The sequence below is a fragment of the Corvus kubaryi genome, unplaced genomic scaffold, assembly GCF_017639235.1.
Source record: "Corvus kubaryi isolate FWS band 111438036 unplaced genomic scaffold, C.kubaryi_AGA036_p1.0 137, whole genome shotgun sequence".
Lineage (NCBI taxonomy): Eukaryota > Metazoa > Chordata > Aves > Passeriformes > Corvidae > Corvus > Corvus kubaryi.
Genome location: NW_024580671.1, coordinates 3,744,380 through 3,761,921, shown reverse-complemented (window position 1 = coordinate 3,761,921; position 17,542 = coordinate 3,744,380). Strand labels below are relative to the sequence as shown.

The 17,542-nt window shown below is 37.0% G+C and overlaps 1 protein-coding gene across 5 annotated transcripts in view; it reads left to right on the top strand.

Moving 5' to 3' along the window:
* Positions 1-17,542, top strand: part of METTL25 (methyltransferase like 25) — a 52,037-nt gene that overhangs the window by 19,570 nt on the left and 14,925 nt on the right. For 3 of the 5 annotated variants that reach the window (XM_042017644.1, XM_042017641.1, XM_042017646.1), the window contains 5 exons: positions 7,416-7,510; positions 9,980-10,009; positions 11,038-11,111; positions 13,231-13,324; positions 14,755-14,856. In XM_042017644.1, coding sequence (XP_041873578.1) covers positions 7,416-7,510; positions 9,980-10,009; positions 11,038-11,111; positions 13,231-13,324; positions 14,755-14,856 — 395 coding nt within the window. The remainder of the gene's footprint in view (positions 1-7,415; positions 7,511-9,979; positions 10,010-11,037; positions 11,112-13,230; positions 13,325-14,754; positions 14,857-17,542) is intronic. The other 2 variants (XM_042017643.1, XM_042017645.1) reach the window with 2 other exon arrangements.

Below are 17,542 nucleotides of genomic sequence, written 5' to 3'. Positions count from 1 at the left end.
GCTGAAGAGCCCAAAGAAGCACTCCAGATACTCCCACAAGTGCTAAAAAGGGGGAATAAACACATGCCTTAATCTGCAGGCTTCACTGTCAAGCTTCAGATTACTATCAGTTTTCTACTTATTTTAGAGTCCACCTGTCTGAGTCATATCTTTCCATTTTGTCTATAAAGATACTAAGGAAACCTTGCTGAAAGACTTCATAAAATCAAGCTAAACTATGACTCTGCTGTCCCCTAGTTCATGGAGCCAGTCACTGCATCACGGAAAGCAGTAGTTTGTCAATGCCTGATGAATTCCAGCCAGCCATTCTCAACCTCCCTCTTGTTCTTCGTGGGCCTGGGCATGGTTTCTAGGAAAATGTGCTGCATAAACTTATTGTGACTAACTGAGCTTATTCAGGTGAAGATGAGTGTGGTGTTTGCCTTTCTCCTGCAACCAGGAACTTCCCCTGATGGACATGACCTGTCAAAGATGATAGAGTATGGTCTTCATGTGACACCAGTGAGTTACGTGATCAGAATTCCAGATGGGAAATGCATCCCATCTGGCCACATGCAGTTGTGTTTTCCAGTTGGCTTGTGTGGTACTTTAGCCAATATCATCTGTACTGTTGCTTGCCCAGGCGCTGACACTAAACTCAGGAAAGCTACTGGCCAATCTAGTCATGAATCAGAGCTTGCAGAAACTTTATGTGAAGAGACTAGTTTGAGTATTAGGAAGCAGGTTTAGAGCTACATCTCTGCAGTGATGGACAGATCTTCCTAAGAAGCAAAGAGAATTGGGCAGAATTTGCTGCAACACAGGAAATTACTCACTCATTTGAAATCATCCAGTGAGCAAGGGCTTGCCTGCAAGGACACAGTGGGAAGTTCTGTTATAAAGAATTCTGTAGATATTTTATCTTGACTGAGTAGCGTCAAAGTTTTTAAAAATATGTTTTAAAAATGTCATTTGTCCTCTTTGAAGCTTTTTTATTTTCTTGAGGTGCACACCCTTAAAGTCAAGGTTGTGGCAAGTCCACCTCAAAGCTCTTGCCCTCAAAGTAGCACATCTTCCATCTTTGCTGTTTTTTTAATGTAAACTTAGAGGGTTGTTCTCATAAGCACAGTTGAAGCAGATGAGCCAGCTCACAGAGGAGCTGCGGTGCACTGCTGGTTGCCATAACTTGGTATGGCTGGGCAGCATGTTCTTTGGCACTTAAGATTTAATACCACGATCAGTCTTGTTTGGCCAGTGAAAAATTGCTTTTTCACTTCATGTTAATTGGAATTAACTGATATTCAAAGGAATAAAATTTAGCTGTTATTATGCCTAACACAGTGTTTATAAGTTTGAGTCGTTGAGTTGACAAAAATCAACAAAATGTTACTATGGTATTTTTGTTGGGCTACTGAATCACCTTGGTTATCACAAGTTTGAGATTTTTTTGTTTCTGAGGTGACTTCGGGGAATAATGCATTGCCTTTCTCACATACTCTAAAAATAGTACAGATATTGCAAGTTTGGCTGATTCAGTTTGCTGTTGGACCTGCTGTGAATACTTTGGGAGCATTTCTGCTGAAAGTAGGTGCCAGCAGTCACAATCTTGAATAATAATGCAATCAGTATACAGTGTCCTTCTATGTGTCTGTAAATAAGCTGAATTAATCTGGGAATATTTGTAATGGGACCACATTTCCAGTTATGCTGGGAATAATTTTGACCTGTTAAGATCATGAAATCCTGTACTTTGATTTATTAGTAGCTAAAACAACCAAGAGTTACTGTGTAATGTCAAATTTCAACTCAATTTTAAAAAGTTGAAGCCAATGTCTTTTAACACCTGTCTTTAAATTTCACTGCTGTTATAAGCAGTATGAAATTCTAAGTTTCAGTTAATAAGGAATAATATGACAGCTCTTGGAAAATTCTAAGTAGTTTTACTTTGGCTCTCTCTAAGGAGAATTGTCTGTTTATACAGAGATTCTTGTATGGATAAAATATACATAGCCATTAGTATAATTGATTCCTTTGGGGGTTTTCTTCTCTGTTACTGCATTGGATAGTCAATTACATCAGAGTAGAAAGGATTTTACTATTTATTAGAGACATTTTACATAAACCTATTTACATAGTGAGCCATAGTGTCAGTTTTTCTGGAGAAAAAATCAGTTCGCTAATGATTTTTAGGGTAAAACAAACTCTGTTCCTCTGTTCAGGAGATATTCTTAGGAATTTTGGGAGCTGTGTTATCTTACATTCAGCTAATAAGTTTTTGGGGCAATGTACCAGCTGGACTATGATTATCTCTTAACAGACCGGAATGGCAAATTCAAGGTATTTTAAAAAAGATTTTACTTTCCTTGAAAAGGAATTTGGGTTTCTGTATTTTGATTCTCTTATTTCCATCCTCCATACCACCAAATACATCAGTATCAGTCTAGAAACCAGTGAAATTCTTCAATATTATATCCTCTGTTTTGAGGAAAAAACACATGAATGTTGCTTTTGCTCTGGAGCTACTGTTAAGACCAACCACAGAAACGGGGTAACTGAGGTTCTTTTTAATATATCCCTTGGTGGGGATTGGAGTGAAACAAATGACAGGTGTGTGTATGTATGTGTGTGTATATATATAAATATATATGTATAAAATATATATATATAGGTATGTATATTTTAGAAGAATTTGGTTGCAATGGAAAGGAGGTATGTAGCCATTTTGGTTATTATCTATAGTAATATGACAATATGAAAGTATGAAAATATCACTTAAGAAATTATATAAGGAAGAGAAAGGAAGGGTAAGAGTAGTTAGCAGAGAGGAAAGATATCCCCACCCGTGTATCCAGTGATGACACTTGATTGTTGCACTTCAGATATCCATTGGTTGAAGCAATGGTCACAGTCTTGATCCATCAGGGGTGGGGGAAGCCATGAAACGAACACTTCAAGGGTTAATGTACACTCAGATTCAGGTAGGAATGCACAGGTACCTCCCCTGCTGGGGGAAGTTTAAACACTTTGGATCATGTGCAGTCCTCAGCATATGTGGTCACAGATCTAAGCCTGACAGAGTTCAAGAAGTGTTCGGGCAATGCTCTCAGGCACATGATGTGATCCTTGAGGATGGTGCTTTGCAGGGCTAAGAGGTGATCTCGATGATCCTTTGGGTCCCTTCCAACTCAGCATATTCTGTGACTCTGTAATTTGAAATATGAGATAGGTGTAGTTGTATAGATACTTTCGGTGATAGCTATCTGATAGAAGCTCTTTTTGAGGTTGGCTTGAGTACTACAAATCATAAACTCCAGATTTTCTAAGGGTTTCCAAAGCCAGGTCACTGCTGGGCAGAGGAATTCTAAAGCCCTCCAGGAAGCTGTGGAAAGTAGCTTCTCAATAAGGCAGTCTGGAAGAAGCCAGCAAAGCTTTTGCAGAATAAACTTTGACTATTAAAAGCGATTAAACATAATTAAGGGAACCAAAAGGGTTGCAAAGGGTAGTCAAAATTCACATACGGAATTTTATCAGACTTGTGAAACCTGGAAAAGCTTTGAGTAAGGTGGATTCAGAGGACAAAAATTCTGAAACTGAATTATCTAAAGGATTCCTTACACAAACATAATGGCTTCATATCACTCTGTTCCACTGAAATATGAAAGATTACTCACTGTTTCAGGGTATTAGTGTACAGATGATTTATGTGTTGCCTAGGTATATTTTCAAAGATATTCCACAGCCAATGTCTTAAAATAGCTACCACTGATACCATGGCAACACAGGAAAACACTTCCAAGCAACAGATCAAAAAGCTTAATTTCCTTCCCAAGGCATCTTTAGATATTGCTGCATAGGGAACATTTCCATGAATTTGTGACACAGCTAACTAGTCACTAAACCCCAGATGTTTTCTATAAAAATTGATTCTGAAAAAAATATGAAACTTGAAAAAGTATTAACTAGGTAAGTTTTACAGATGTTAAATGAAAGTATTACCTATTGAAGTTATTATGGTATTTTTCATTAATAATTGTAGCACAAATATATTAAAACCTGGAACCATCTTATATCTGTATTTTTTTCAGTGTGTACAGAGTATGAGGTTAGAATTGAGAATGCCAAATTTTTAATGCACAGTAATGAAAACGTACTCTAGGTTTGGGTTTTGGAAATTATTTTGGTGACAACTGATTCTATTTCCTGGAATAAGAAAACATTTTTCTTCCCGGCTGCCCCCTGCTTCCCTCATCAAAATCCTGCTTAGTCAGGGGACATTTTTTGAAAAATACAAATTCAAGGAACAGTGAATTATATGGCCAGGGAAGATTTAGTCTTTCCCATGAAGGAAAAAGGCAGTTTAGTATTTTATCTATTTTGTTTGGAATAAGAGAAGTAGACTGAAAATCTACAATGTTGTGCAAGATAGAGGCTATGGAGGACCTGGAAGAGGTTAGTTGTGTTTTAGTACTACTTTGATGAAGTTCACAATATATATACAAAGTAGGATGTATGGGAAAAATATTGAGGAGGGTAATAAAAGTTAATTTCCACTGAAAAATCCCAGAAGAAAAAATGCCATTTTGATCCATTGAATTACATCATCAGCCAAAAGCAGCCATTAGGTTTAGGGCTGGGATTCAGAGAGCCACAAAGCCTACAGCTCCAGGGACACCAGGGCTGGAAGCGGCATGCCAAGGGGAACCTGACGCTGCACCAACATTGCTGCCTCCACACCTTTCTGATCTGGGTCTTTCTGATCCCATGGAACTCAAATCAGGCTCCCAGTAACAGTAAAGCCCGTTGGTCCTGTTGTTTTATAAAGACCATATTTTACCTTAAAGCTTTTTACTTTAAAATTTGAATATTAGCACACTAAAAGTTGTAGTATTACTCTTAGGGATGAAAATCTATGGATGGCCTAGAATTAAAGGTATCGGAGAAGCTTGTCCCATTCTCTCGAACTTCCTTGTCATCATTTATGCACATACAAAATTAGCAGCTGTGGAAAGGATTTTACCTTTATCTTATTTGTACTGCCTTATATTTTTTCTATAAATACCATATCAATTTTAAAAATGCTGATGTTTTGTTGCGATATTTGCAGCATTTTATTTAATGCGTGATTTGGTCTTTTTTAGAAGTTAGCTTAGAGGTAAAGTCCTTGCTATTTAACTAATCTCTTCTGATATTAAACACCAGTATAGCTTCAGCTCAGCTCATCAAATGATTACCTGAAACTCCCCATTTTGTTAACTGTTCATAGGAGGAATTCTGATTGGCTACTCTATACTGAATTATAACGTGATTGCTTCAGGCACTGTTGAACACTTCAGCTGTTTACTGTGAAATGTTCCATGGAATACCTGTACTTAAAATGTTTCTTGAATATTTTTTGAGATTTATACAGTTTAGAACACCTGTTGTGTTGTTAGATAAAAGCACAGTAAGGTATTTAGTGAGCTATATAATGGTAAGTATATCTGAAAATAGTTGCAGGCATTAAAAGAATTTCTAGTTTTTTAAATTGTAGCTTACAAATACGTGAACTTTATAGCAATATATTCATCCTAAAATTTTTGTAAGTGTGCTTGAGAGCAGACTGGATGTGGAAAAATAAATAGTACTTACAGCAATATTGTAGATGTGTGATCAACTTTTGATATACACAAAAAAATTCTTTCTAATTTAAAACATTAATTTCCCTCTCTTTTTCTCCTACTTCACGGTTTCAATAATTTAAATGAAGATGGTGCTTTGCCTGATAATCTTTTTCAAAGGTGTCATAGTTTCCTCAGAGTTATGCATGAGTACAGTGCCACTGAGATTGTAGCTGACAGGATTGTAACTTTAACTTGAATGAATGATTAGTTTGCCTAGAGGACAGGGTATAAATTAGAAGGGATTTGCTTGAAGACATCAAGGATTTCATCTTTCTAACTCAGTTTGCAAATTTTTTTTTTTAAATATTTTAACATATATATTAGAAAGACATATTAGAGTCATACAATAGGGAACCATGTTAGTCATTGTTTTCTTTGCAAAATAAATATACTTAATAAGTTTTTATTGCCATCTCTGCAGTAGAAATAACCATGTGTTCCATGTATTCTAGAATTAGACTTGAAGTTAATTCATATTTTAGAGCTTGTCATGAGGCACTTACAAATTCTTAGTACATTTCCAGTGCTGCAAACAATTGCAATGTTTTGTCAAATTTCATATTTATTTCTAAAGAATTTTCTTTCTCCTTCTGTTAATAATCCATAATTAAAATCCTGTTCTTAAATCACAGGCCCCAAAACAGTATTCAGCCCCTAAGAGCCTCTGGCATTCCTCAGGGCTAAAAGGAGAGCAGAGCGTGAGGTTGCCTGCAGAGGATTCGTGCCTGCTTGCTGTTACTCTTTAATGATCAGCTGAGACTGGGCACTAGTCCCAGAAAGCCAAAGGCTGTCATGGGTAGGAGGAGGGTTCTTCACAGTTTTTTCTTTTTCTTTGCTTAACTTTTATGGAATGAACTTTACTTACATGTATTTATCTCAGGCTGTGGGTAAATTTTCTGCTGTCCTTTTTAACCCCATTACATGATGTATTCTGAAATGTGCCCCAGTCACCTTCCTGTGCTAAAAAGCCAGAGTCTCAGCCAATTTGTGGGTTTTTTTTTAAGAAAGTAGTAATTCTTATTCACCATTTTAAAAGATCAGCTGACAAATGTGCTAATGAAAACTCTAAACATTTAGAGTTTGTGTACATTTAGAACTGAATATTAAGAACATCCGTAAAGTAATCTCTGTGCTTCAGTTTTCCCACATTTGCATTTGTGTTAAACATGGAGAATTGTGTTGTTATTCAAAATATAAATGATACTGAAACTGAGCACAGATTGTGCTGCAAATGCTTCTTGGTATTTTGAAGAAACAGCAAGAGCCTTTGCAGCTGCTCTTTTCTGGAAAACAAACATTCTGCCTCACAGCAGAATGGTCTTTCAGAACTGGAATAAACAAATACACATTGTTCTGTGTGATGTTTAAAAGATGGTTTTGATAGAATAAGAAGACAATGAGAAGTGGTACTGAAGTCCTGCTGCATGGAACGACTGCCTGGCCTACATCTTGTGATTCATGGCATAGGCATAGATTGTCATGAGTATTTGCAAACTTTTCTCTTGTCCCTTTGACTGTTTTTTCAGTGTATTTATGTAAAGGACACTCACTTAAAATTGTTTTGGAAAGTGTGAAATTACCAGAAATTCAGCATAAACCAAAAACATCTGTTACAGGGAAAACACTTTTTTTGTAGCACCACCGCAAGTTTTGGTACTGGATGAGAACAGTTAAGTGTTTCTGCTACATTACCTACTGTTCATCTTGCTCAATCCTTTGTGTATTCTGTAAATAAGAGGAAAAGCTGTGCCTTTTTTTTTCCCCTCCATATTGCAGAATGCCACGACCAAGTGTGGGGATTTCCCATGTGTCAGTACTTGAAGGACAAAGGCTGGTGCTGTGGTCGCAATGCCAGGATGTCAGCATGCTTGGTATGATTCCCCTTCCTTTCTTTTTCCTGCCGAGAGCTTTGTCCAGATGTTTCAGGATTCATTGTTTTTGGCTTCCAATCCTAAAGCCATGACTTTAATCCAAGAATCTACAGAATAACATCATTAATGTTGTGAGCATGATGAATTATATCTAAAAAAAATAGTATTGACCTTCCAGCTTTATATATTTTATACTTGCTGAAGGCATGAAAAAATGAGTATTGATAGAAGTGTATTTTAAGAGTGGACAGAAAGGCCAAAACTTTGCTGAAACCTAAAAAAGGTAACCCCTCAAGATAATAGTTCTTGGCCAAGGACTGAGGGGGAAACAAGGTAATTGTAGAAGGATTGCAATCAGTAACTCCCCCAATGCCTTCATGATTCATAATATTGAATGTTCTGGCTGTTTAAAACCTGAACAACCTTGCCTATTCCAAAAACTAGAGGAGCTCTAAAATCCATGTGCCTTAAGAGTCTGGAAATGTTTTTTTAACATTGCACCAAGAGCTGAAGTACTTTTAAGGACTTAGCCTCATCAAGATAGGATGATGGGCTGTTGTCTAATTTGAAAAAACAGGTAGGTACTGAAAATTTTGACCACTCTTTCAGTTAGAAGACCACTATTCCTTCCCTCTATTAATTTTTAATTTTTGGTATCCAGATAAATCACATCAGGTTCTGTCTAGGCTCTGCTGCTAGCTTTGTACCTCTGTTACAGAGAAGAGCATAGACTAAAGACTCAGTGTAGACTAATGTATTGAGGTTATGTAAACTTAAACTACCACGATAATTAAATGCTATCAGGAGAAAATATAGGAGGACAGTTGTTTAGTATCCATAAGGCTTAAATGTGTTACCCTTGGCAAAGTAAAAGAAAAGAATTGTTCATTTTAGAGATGTAGCTGTAAAACTTAGCACAAGAAAAGTGCTTTCTAAAGGGATTTGCCTTTTCTCTTTTTCTTGTCAGTGTCATACAATACCAGTCCTTCCTCAGCTGACACATTAGCTGTTTCCTCTCCTCTTCCATTTCTTTTGGAAAGAAAAAGGTTGGGCTGTTTTTCAACAATAGTAGGAAGATAAATTTTATAAGCAAATGACCCCCAAGAGAGTACTGATCGTGCTATATATATCTATTTTAGATGTCTCAGAAATCACAGAAATTTGGCAATTAAAAACCTGTTGTTTGAATATTCACAAAAGGCAGAGTTCTCCTGTGTAATTAGATACTTCTACTGTTATGTCTGTAATTCTCTATATGCATTTTTCGTGACTGGCATTTTCCTTGCCATGTAGGAGGTACAAGGGAGCCAGCACAGAGCCACTAAGCACCCACATTTCTAGGGCTAATGGCTGGTTAGCAGAAAGTCTGCTGAGCAATGATACTCAGAATTCAAACTGGTTGAAGTGCCAAGTGCCAGAGGTGTTGGGCAAGAGTTCCAGTTTCAGACCCTTACAATACGCGTTGGAACCCGTATCCATCTCCTCGGCAGCAGCAGGTAGATGCTGCTATGAGAGCTTACACAGCAAAGGGCAAACCTGATAGCTGGCCAGAGCCATGAATGGAGGAGTGGCAACTACACTGACTGCGTTTGAAGAGCAGTCAGAAATACAAGATTAGTTCTACAACAAGGAGAAGGAAGACTGGGTGATTGTGTAACAAGCAGTCTTATTTACTGTAGTGAAGTTTGGGGACTAAAGGTGACGACGATCTGTAAGTGGCGAGGCATTTTTGGTTTGCTACCTAATTTGATATCATATCAGATAATCAGATACTGAGGTTTTGTCTTCATTTCTACTGTGATCTTTAATGCTCTATTGAAATTTTTGTAGGCACGCTATCTTTTCAACTGTGAAAAAATATTCCACGCTTCTGGTTATTTGTCATTCTTTGTCACTATGAATCATAAAAATCAAGTAGTCTCACACCTACATCAGCATTTATAATGCAAAGAATCTAGTGAAAAAAAATGCAACAGTATTTTAAACTGCAGTCTCTCTGAAGTTACTTTACTTGACTCTATATCAGCAGTTCAATTTTTCTGAGTACTAGTGATTGAAACTAGTTTTGTCCATAGAGCTAGTATTTACTTTAAAATAATTAAATATGAAAAATGAATTATTTGTATTTCAGTAGGACTAGATTCAAGAAAAATGCATTTGTTTTTAGCACATTCACAGAAAGTAATCCTTTGAAATTCCTATACAATACAAAGAAAAACAAGCAAATTTTCCATGTATCTGTTTCCACACAGTTGGATGTCATTGCTTCTCCTATAAATAAACCAAAATAACAGGAGTAGCTGCTTATGAGTGTCTAAAGGTATTAACACTTTAAAGTGTGCAAGCTCATGTTATGTCACACCACTAATCTTTTAAAATGTCGTCTCCTCTGGCTTTTATACAATGTGTTTATAAAATGTTATGATAAAGAATAAACATATCAGCAATTTAATTCCTTGACTCTTAAAGGCTTTGGAGCGAGTTGCAGTTGGCCAAATGGTAAGTAATATTGTTTATTTTAGCCATTCTAAGATAAAATGTGTTTTCCCCCCTTGAATGTTCATAATCCGTGGCCTTTTATTGAACTTCTGCGTATCTGGAATCTGAAATACTGGCCTACACTGTGTCAAATCCTGATAGATACCATGTGTCATCATGAAATTGCATTTTTATTGCTGTGGTTGTACTTAGTGAATCTGTTTTCTTTTGACAATTAAGAGTCTGAGAAAAAAAAAGCACAGCTTAAAATTTAAGGCATTAAACTACCCTTCCTAACATCCTTTGCTATCTTTCAGCTAATACATAAATTTAGTGCAGATGTCTTTCTGATATCCCTGGTTTGGATCACTCTATCCCAATGTTTTATCAACTAATGTAAAAATAGGCATTGTTATGACAAAAGCTTGAACCTGTTAGAAACATTATCATTCTCATTTTTAATCCCTGTATATTTTTTCCCTGTGAATATTTTGAATTATTGTTGTGCAAGTTATCCTTAAGGCATGGTGGGCACCAACTGTGCAGGTATTTAAAAGGGAAAGCTGAGAGACTTCTTTCCATATTCAGTAAGCCCACTGACCCCAGTACTCTTTTTCTCTGAATTTTTAATTGTCAATCATGAACTATTTTTATGCAAACAGATTTTCCATAGACAAATATGTGAAATTTTCAGTATTTTTTTTTACATTAGTACTTTCTGCATGGTTCATACTACAGTCTAAGCACAGATGATTCAGCTAGGGAATTGCTCCTTTTGTCTTTTAAACAACTTAGATAATTGTTATTTATTTTGCATATTAGAATTCGGATCGTGAACAGTGTGTTTTATGGTTATGTTAGAATCTAACTCAAAACCAGAATTTTAACTGGATGCAGGAACATTAATAAATTGTCCTCTTAAATCTGGTATGACTGATCATAAAGTATACAACTCAATAAATAGTGAAGGAAGCCAATACTGGTTTTGTTACTCTGATCTTAATTTCAGTGCCAATTTTAAATCCTTGCTGTTCTAAAATTTTTTGCAGCTGCCTACGGAATCATTGTTTTATCGAGCTGTTCTTCAGGTTATTATAGAAGAAATTTATGGTGTCACCAAAAGGTAGGAAGCTCTGAATTCACAGAATACCAACCAAAGATTGATCTGATTCTCTTCCACTTCTGTGTTGTAGAGAAAGTAGGTTTTGGAAGGCAGAAGGATGTAGGAATCAGTCTCATCTGGTTGTATATACACATCAGTATTAAAATGCAAGATAGATTTGCTCATCCTAAATCCACATCACAAAAGTATTGCCCTTGCTTTACCTGTAGCTGATATAGGCCCTCTTTGGTACTGGGTACATGGGTAAAGCACATCTTCACCTGAGGATACTCAGCAAATGCACTAAAACGTTAACGCAGTCCTGGGCTGCCCTGTCATGCAGAGGTCCTTTGAGCTTTGATACTGCAGAAGGAAAAATACATTTTCATTTGTCCTGAGAAAAACTGCTGACAGCTCAATGGCCATCATGGCTGTAAAGAGCTACTCACTGCCTGTGCCTACACTGGCAAGTGCTGCTTTCTTGTAGGAATGGGATTTGGAGAGCTGCTGCTGAGGACCTGACATCTGCATTATACTCCTTTGTGGTTGCAGATTTTATAATAAGATTATATCTTGTTCTGTGGGATGTATGCCTGTTAGCACTTGGAGCACATCCAGAAGCACACCTTCCAGTTTAATTTAGTTTGAAAATTACCCATTTTTTTGAGGTCTGATAATATTCCATGGTGTGAACCAAGGCATGAGAGGTGGGGAAAACCAGAAAATTCACTCCAGAAGTATACTCCTGATCTAAAATAAGTGTTAACGCAGATACCCTCAAAACTTTTGCTAGATGTAGTGTCAGCTTACCCATCAGAAGGTCAAATTCCTGAAAGAAGAAAGGCTTCTTTATTTTAAAATTGCATAAAATATCACACAAAAAGTCATGGCTGCTAAATTGTAAAGAGAAGAAAAAGTCTGAGGTAGACTTTTCATTTTTTGAAGGAAGTATAATTTGGAGGAAGTAATTAAGATGATACTTTTGAAATTAATTCAATGGCTGCCTTGGGAAGACCTCTCTCACACCCATTGGTTTTTTTTTCTGAGCGTGGTGTTAAATGCCCATCTTCCTAGAAATGATGTAACAGCATAATCATTAACTGATTTTCAGACTGCATCAGCCTAAATGTTTAGGTGCATCTTAATATTAAGTATGACAACAGAAATTATTTTCAGTGAGTGAGGGACCTTGACAGCTAAGCAGAATTAGAATTGCCACTTGAGTGAAATCTTTCTGTTGACCTCAGATGTTAGTTCTAGATTTTAGGTAAGGAGATAGGTTTTTACTAAGAATAAAGAGGGGGAGAAGTTTTAAACTAAGATAACTTCTGTCCAGATTTTTACTGAGAGGGTGGGTGGAAAGTGTATTTCTTGTTAAGTAATTCAGTAGCTGAAAATTCTGTACCTGAAAATTTAACTCCTACACTGCACATCTGGAAGAGGAATAACATTAGACTCAGTTAAGAAAGTGAATTCAGACTAAAAAAATCTTTGTGTGTTGTTTCTCCAAGATATTTTAAACACAGAGAAGAGAACAAATACGAGTGGTCTTCTAGGATTCATTTTCCTATATGTTTATTTAAGTTTTTGTGCACTATTTTAATGTATTTTTTGAAACAGCCCACATTTTTGGCTGGCTTGAAATGCAAGCTGTTGAGTTGTGAACAGATAGAATTATGGCATCATTTAGTGAAATAAAAATTGCAAGGATAAGAACACAAGGTAGCAAGCAAAAGTGGCATTTGCTTAGTCCAGTGTTTGTGTTAAATAAATTACAGCCGCATTATAGTAGATTATGGAAGTATTATAGAAGTATAGAAGTATAGAAGGAAGTCTCTGTCAATGGGAATAAGAATTTTGTCATTCATATAGGGAAATAAAAGTAGTGAAGAAATTAAAAAGAACCTTCAGCTATATCTCAAATTTTTAGGTAAAATAATAACCTTGTTATAACCATAATACAGTTGCTGTGTCTAGCAAGTATTAGCTAGATTGTTTTAAGTGGAAGGGAGAAAAAGGGAAGTTGTTATTACTAACTTGGCAGTAGTAGCCATCCAACTGATTTATTTCTCCTGTTCAAAATATCTGAATTTCTGTTGTTGGATGTATAAAAGCCTACACCTCGGTACTGTATTTGCAGTGATCGACATGTTGGAAAAACCTTCTCCAAATCATCCTCCTTCATAGATTATGTCAGAAGGTCTCTGAAAAAGCTGGAACTGGATGATTCAAAGGTGAGTCACTAATTAGAGACTATATGAAATTGTTATATCCATATTAGTTCTTAAAGTCAGCACCACAATGCAATGTTTAAGCCATTGAGTTGATTTATGTTGTATATTGCTGTATGAATAATATATTTGAAGACCTAATGCCTTTAAATTAGTAAATGTTAAGGAAATATATTAAGATTTTAAATAACTTGGAGAAAAATAAAGTAAATATAAAGTAGAGATTTAAAATATTTTTGAGATTTTATTTATGTTCTTGAGTATCTTGTCATAGTCCTACAACTGCTCAATTGGTCAACAGATGGCAACATAGCATTAGGCATGACTGTGTGAAGATCACAACCATGTTGTGAGAACAAGTTGTGCAAAAGAGACACTAGGGAGTACTAGACAGATTGCTAACAAATTAAGTTCAATCAAAGGAAAAGCGGGAGTGGCAAGCACGTAAAATATTTAAGGTAAATGTTGTTGTAGTCTCTGGTAAAGTAATGTTTAAAACCTGTAGTCAAAATGTCAAATCACTTAAGATTTGCCAGGCAGGTCAAAGCATGAACTAGGAGAAACAGGGAAAACCAAATAAGCAAGTAAATTCAAATGAAATTGGAATCATCCTGACAGCATTAAGAAAAGGACTCATGCCTGAAGTTTGCTGTATATTAAAAGGATTATATTTAATTCTGTAGTTAGCAAATCACATCTAACAAATGTAGTTACCCGTTTGCTTTTCTGTATGAATAGGCATTATTCATGCATTCACTTCAGCTAGAAGTAAAATTATGTCTTTCTTTGTGTGTGTACAGTCACCTAAAAGCAATAGTGCATTGTTTGTGCAATATTTAGTTCACAAGATCATTGGTTAAATCTGCTGGTGCAGATTTGTCACTGTTTTCTTTAAAATCAGTGAGCATAGAAAGTTTGTGTCAAGAGGTCTGATTTTAGGTGTGTTGCCTTTTGCTAAAAAGGGTCTGGACAAATGCAAGTTGCCCTGAGACAAAGATGTCTGTCAACACTGCTTCAAGCTGCATGTTTATGTGGTTGCTAAAGACCTGAATCAAGTAAATGCTCACTATTGCTCATGTTCCTCCTCATTTTATGTGCAGCTGGCTGCATACTGAAGACTGGATTTTATGCTGAAGTAAACAATATTATTTTTTTATTTCCCAGCTATATTGAAATCTGCAGCAGCACAAAACCAGTTCTATTTTGATACTACTGGGAGGAAAGTTGTTACTGCTCCCTAAACAGCAGTTCTGACCTTGCAGTTTTCATGGTGGAGTCAGCACTACATCTACACAATATTGGAGAATGTGTTAAATTCCTCTCTTCGGAAAAAAAAAAAATACTTACATAGCTAGAACTGTGATGCAACCTAAACATTTGCTCTGAAAGACAACAAAAATCAAAGAGAAATTCATGCTGGGTTTGTTTTTCAGCTTTATTTAGAAATGAACAAAAGAGCAGCTGTACTGCATAGACCAAAAGTCTACTTTGTCTCTGGCAGTGGACAAAAACTGATACCTTGGGAAGAATATAAGGTGGGAGTAAGCATATATGAAGCATACTTCCAGAATAATCCAAAATGTCCTTGTCATTCACAAAGAAAAAAGGGAGGCAATCATTGTCTTAATACATAAATCTATTTAGGTTATATTAAAAAAGCAGCTAAAACTTAGTGGTACTGTGTAATGCAACCAGAGAACTATGAGAAAAAATCGTTTCCATATGGGTCTCTGTTTTACACATGCAAAGATATTTTCTAAAAAACAGAAGTCAAGAAACTGCAAGTCTCCAGTCTTTTACTAGGCTTATCAGAATATTAAAAATAATTTCATCTCTGTATGATAATAAAAGTACTGGAAGGGAAAATAGAGGGGTAAAGGCACTGTTTCCCTGCCAGGGTTTGGTAGTTTGTCATGTATGGTAAAATCTTGGATGGTTTTGATCACTGTAGCTGAATCTGTACTGTGGGATGTAAACATTCTTCCAAACTTAATGGTTCATGATAAGGATCACAGCTGCTTCCTTTATACACACCATTACCTCTGTTTCTGATCAAAAGGTAGCCCCTGGTGCAATCCAGTCATTTTCCAGTCTGGACAATTGTGGAGGCAGGATAAAGAGTGCAAGTATATAAAACACCTAACCTGCCCTGATACTCATTTTTTTAAGTGTGTGCCTTTTGCTAAATACTACACTGATGAAGACTCATCAGGTATAATTATCCAAATACTAAGGAATTTTGGGTATGGGTTTTAAGTAAAGATTATTTCCTGAATCCTGCCAATAGCTCATGTGAAGAAACCCCTCTGCTTCTTTCCTTTGTGGAATAGATGTGAAGTCCTTTGCTTATGCGAAGCAAGAACCAGACTCTTTATAAAAGGAGTCTTAATCAGAAATGAGTTAGAGTGAGACAACATAGTAAAATAGTTTTTCTACCAAAAAAAAAAAAGAAAAAAGCACATTTATCAATAACCATTCCTTGTTAACGGTTACTGTTCAAGGACTAAAGTTTCCAATGAAGTGAGCCAAAATAATTTCCTCTATTCATGGTGTTTCCTTTCAGTGTTGAAGAGCCTGTCAATTAAACATCATTAAACAGATGCAAATGAAATATTTTTTTCTGCCTTTTGGTACAGGACCATTCCCTTCACACATCTCTTTACCTCAGTAGTAAAAATGAGATATAAGCCATGACTACTGAATTTCTGACAAAACATCCTCATTTTGTGAGGGCAGAGAGAAGTCTTTTAGTGTGAGCGTGTTGCTTCACAAGTATGGCTATATTACTTATAGCTTCAGAGTTAATGGAATTTCTTTGTGGGCCATGGACTTTAATGATTGTCTAGTTCCAACCCCCCTGCTGGGGGGCAGGGACACCTTTCCCTAGACCAGGTTGCTGAAAGCCCCCTCCAGCCTGGCTTTGAACGCTGCCAGGTATGGGGCATCCACAGCTTCTCTGGGCAACTTGTTCCAGTGTCTCACCACCCCTGTAGTGAAGACTTTCTTCCTTACGTAATCTAAACCTATCCTCATTCATTTTAAAGGCATTCCCCCTTGTCCTATCACTACATGCCCTTGTAAAAAGTCCCTCTCCAGCTCTCTTATAGGTCCCCTTTAGCTAATGGAAGGTGCTTTAAGGCCTCCTCAGAGCCTTCACTTCTCCAGGCTGTGCAGCCCCAATGCTCTTAGCCTGTTGGCCAAAACTCTTTGAGTGCAGCCATTCTGCCAATTCCTTATCCACTGAGTGGTCTCCAGTTTAGAGAGGAGGATGTCAGGTGGGATAATGTGAAATGTTCTGCACAAGTCCAGGTAATGATGTCAGTTGCTCTTTCCTTATCTACCAATGCTGTAGCTCCCTCATAGAAGGCCACCGGATTTGAAGGCACAGTTTGCCATTAATGAAGCCATGTTGGCTCTCACCGATTACCTCTTTATTTTCTATGTGCCTTAGCACAGTTTCCAGGAGGACCTGATCCATGATCTTGTCAGGCATCAAAGTGAGACTGACTGACCTGTAGATCCCCAGTCTTTCACTTTTTCCCTTTTTAAAAGTGAGTTATGGGTTATGTTCCCCTTTTTCCATGGGAACTTCACTAGGCTGACATGACTTCTCAAATATACTGGATTGTGGCTTAGCAGCTTCATCTGCGAGTTCCCTCAGGACCTACAGACACGTCTCATCAGGTCCTATGGACTTGTGTGTCTTCAAGCTCCTAAGATGTTTTTGAGCCTGATCTTCTTGTACAGTGAGCAGTTCTTCATTTAATCAGTCCCTGCCTTTGTCTTCTGCAGCTCAGGTGGTGGGGCTGAAACACTTGCTGGTAAAGATTCAATCAAAGAAGTTGTTGAGTATCTCAACATTCTCTGTAAGCTGTGTAAGCAGTCATCTGTTCTGGAGAGGGCACACATGTAGCCAGTGTACCTACAGAAGCTTTTCTTGTTGCTCTTGATGTCAGTCAAGTTTAGTTCTGTCAGAGCTTTATCTTTCCTAACCTGATCCCTGGATACTTGGACAATATCTCTGTATTCCTCCCTGGCTACCTGTCCTTGCTTTCACTCTTGGTAGTCTTCCTTTTTCTTGTTTGATTTGGCCAGGAGATCATTGTTCATCCATGCCGATCTCATGGTATTTTTTCCTGACTTCCTCTTTAAGCTTGGAGAAGGTAACCCTTGAGTATTACCCAGCCTGCATGGGCCCCTTTTCCCTCCAGGGCTTTATGC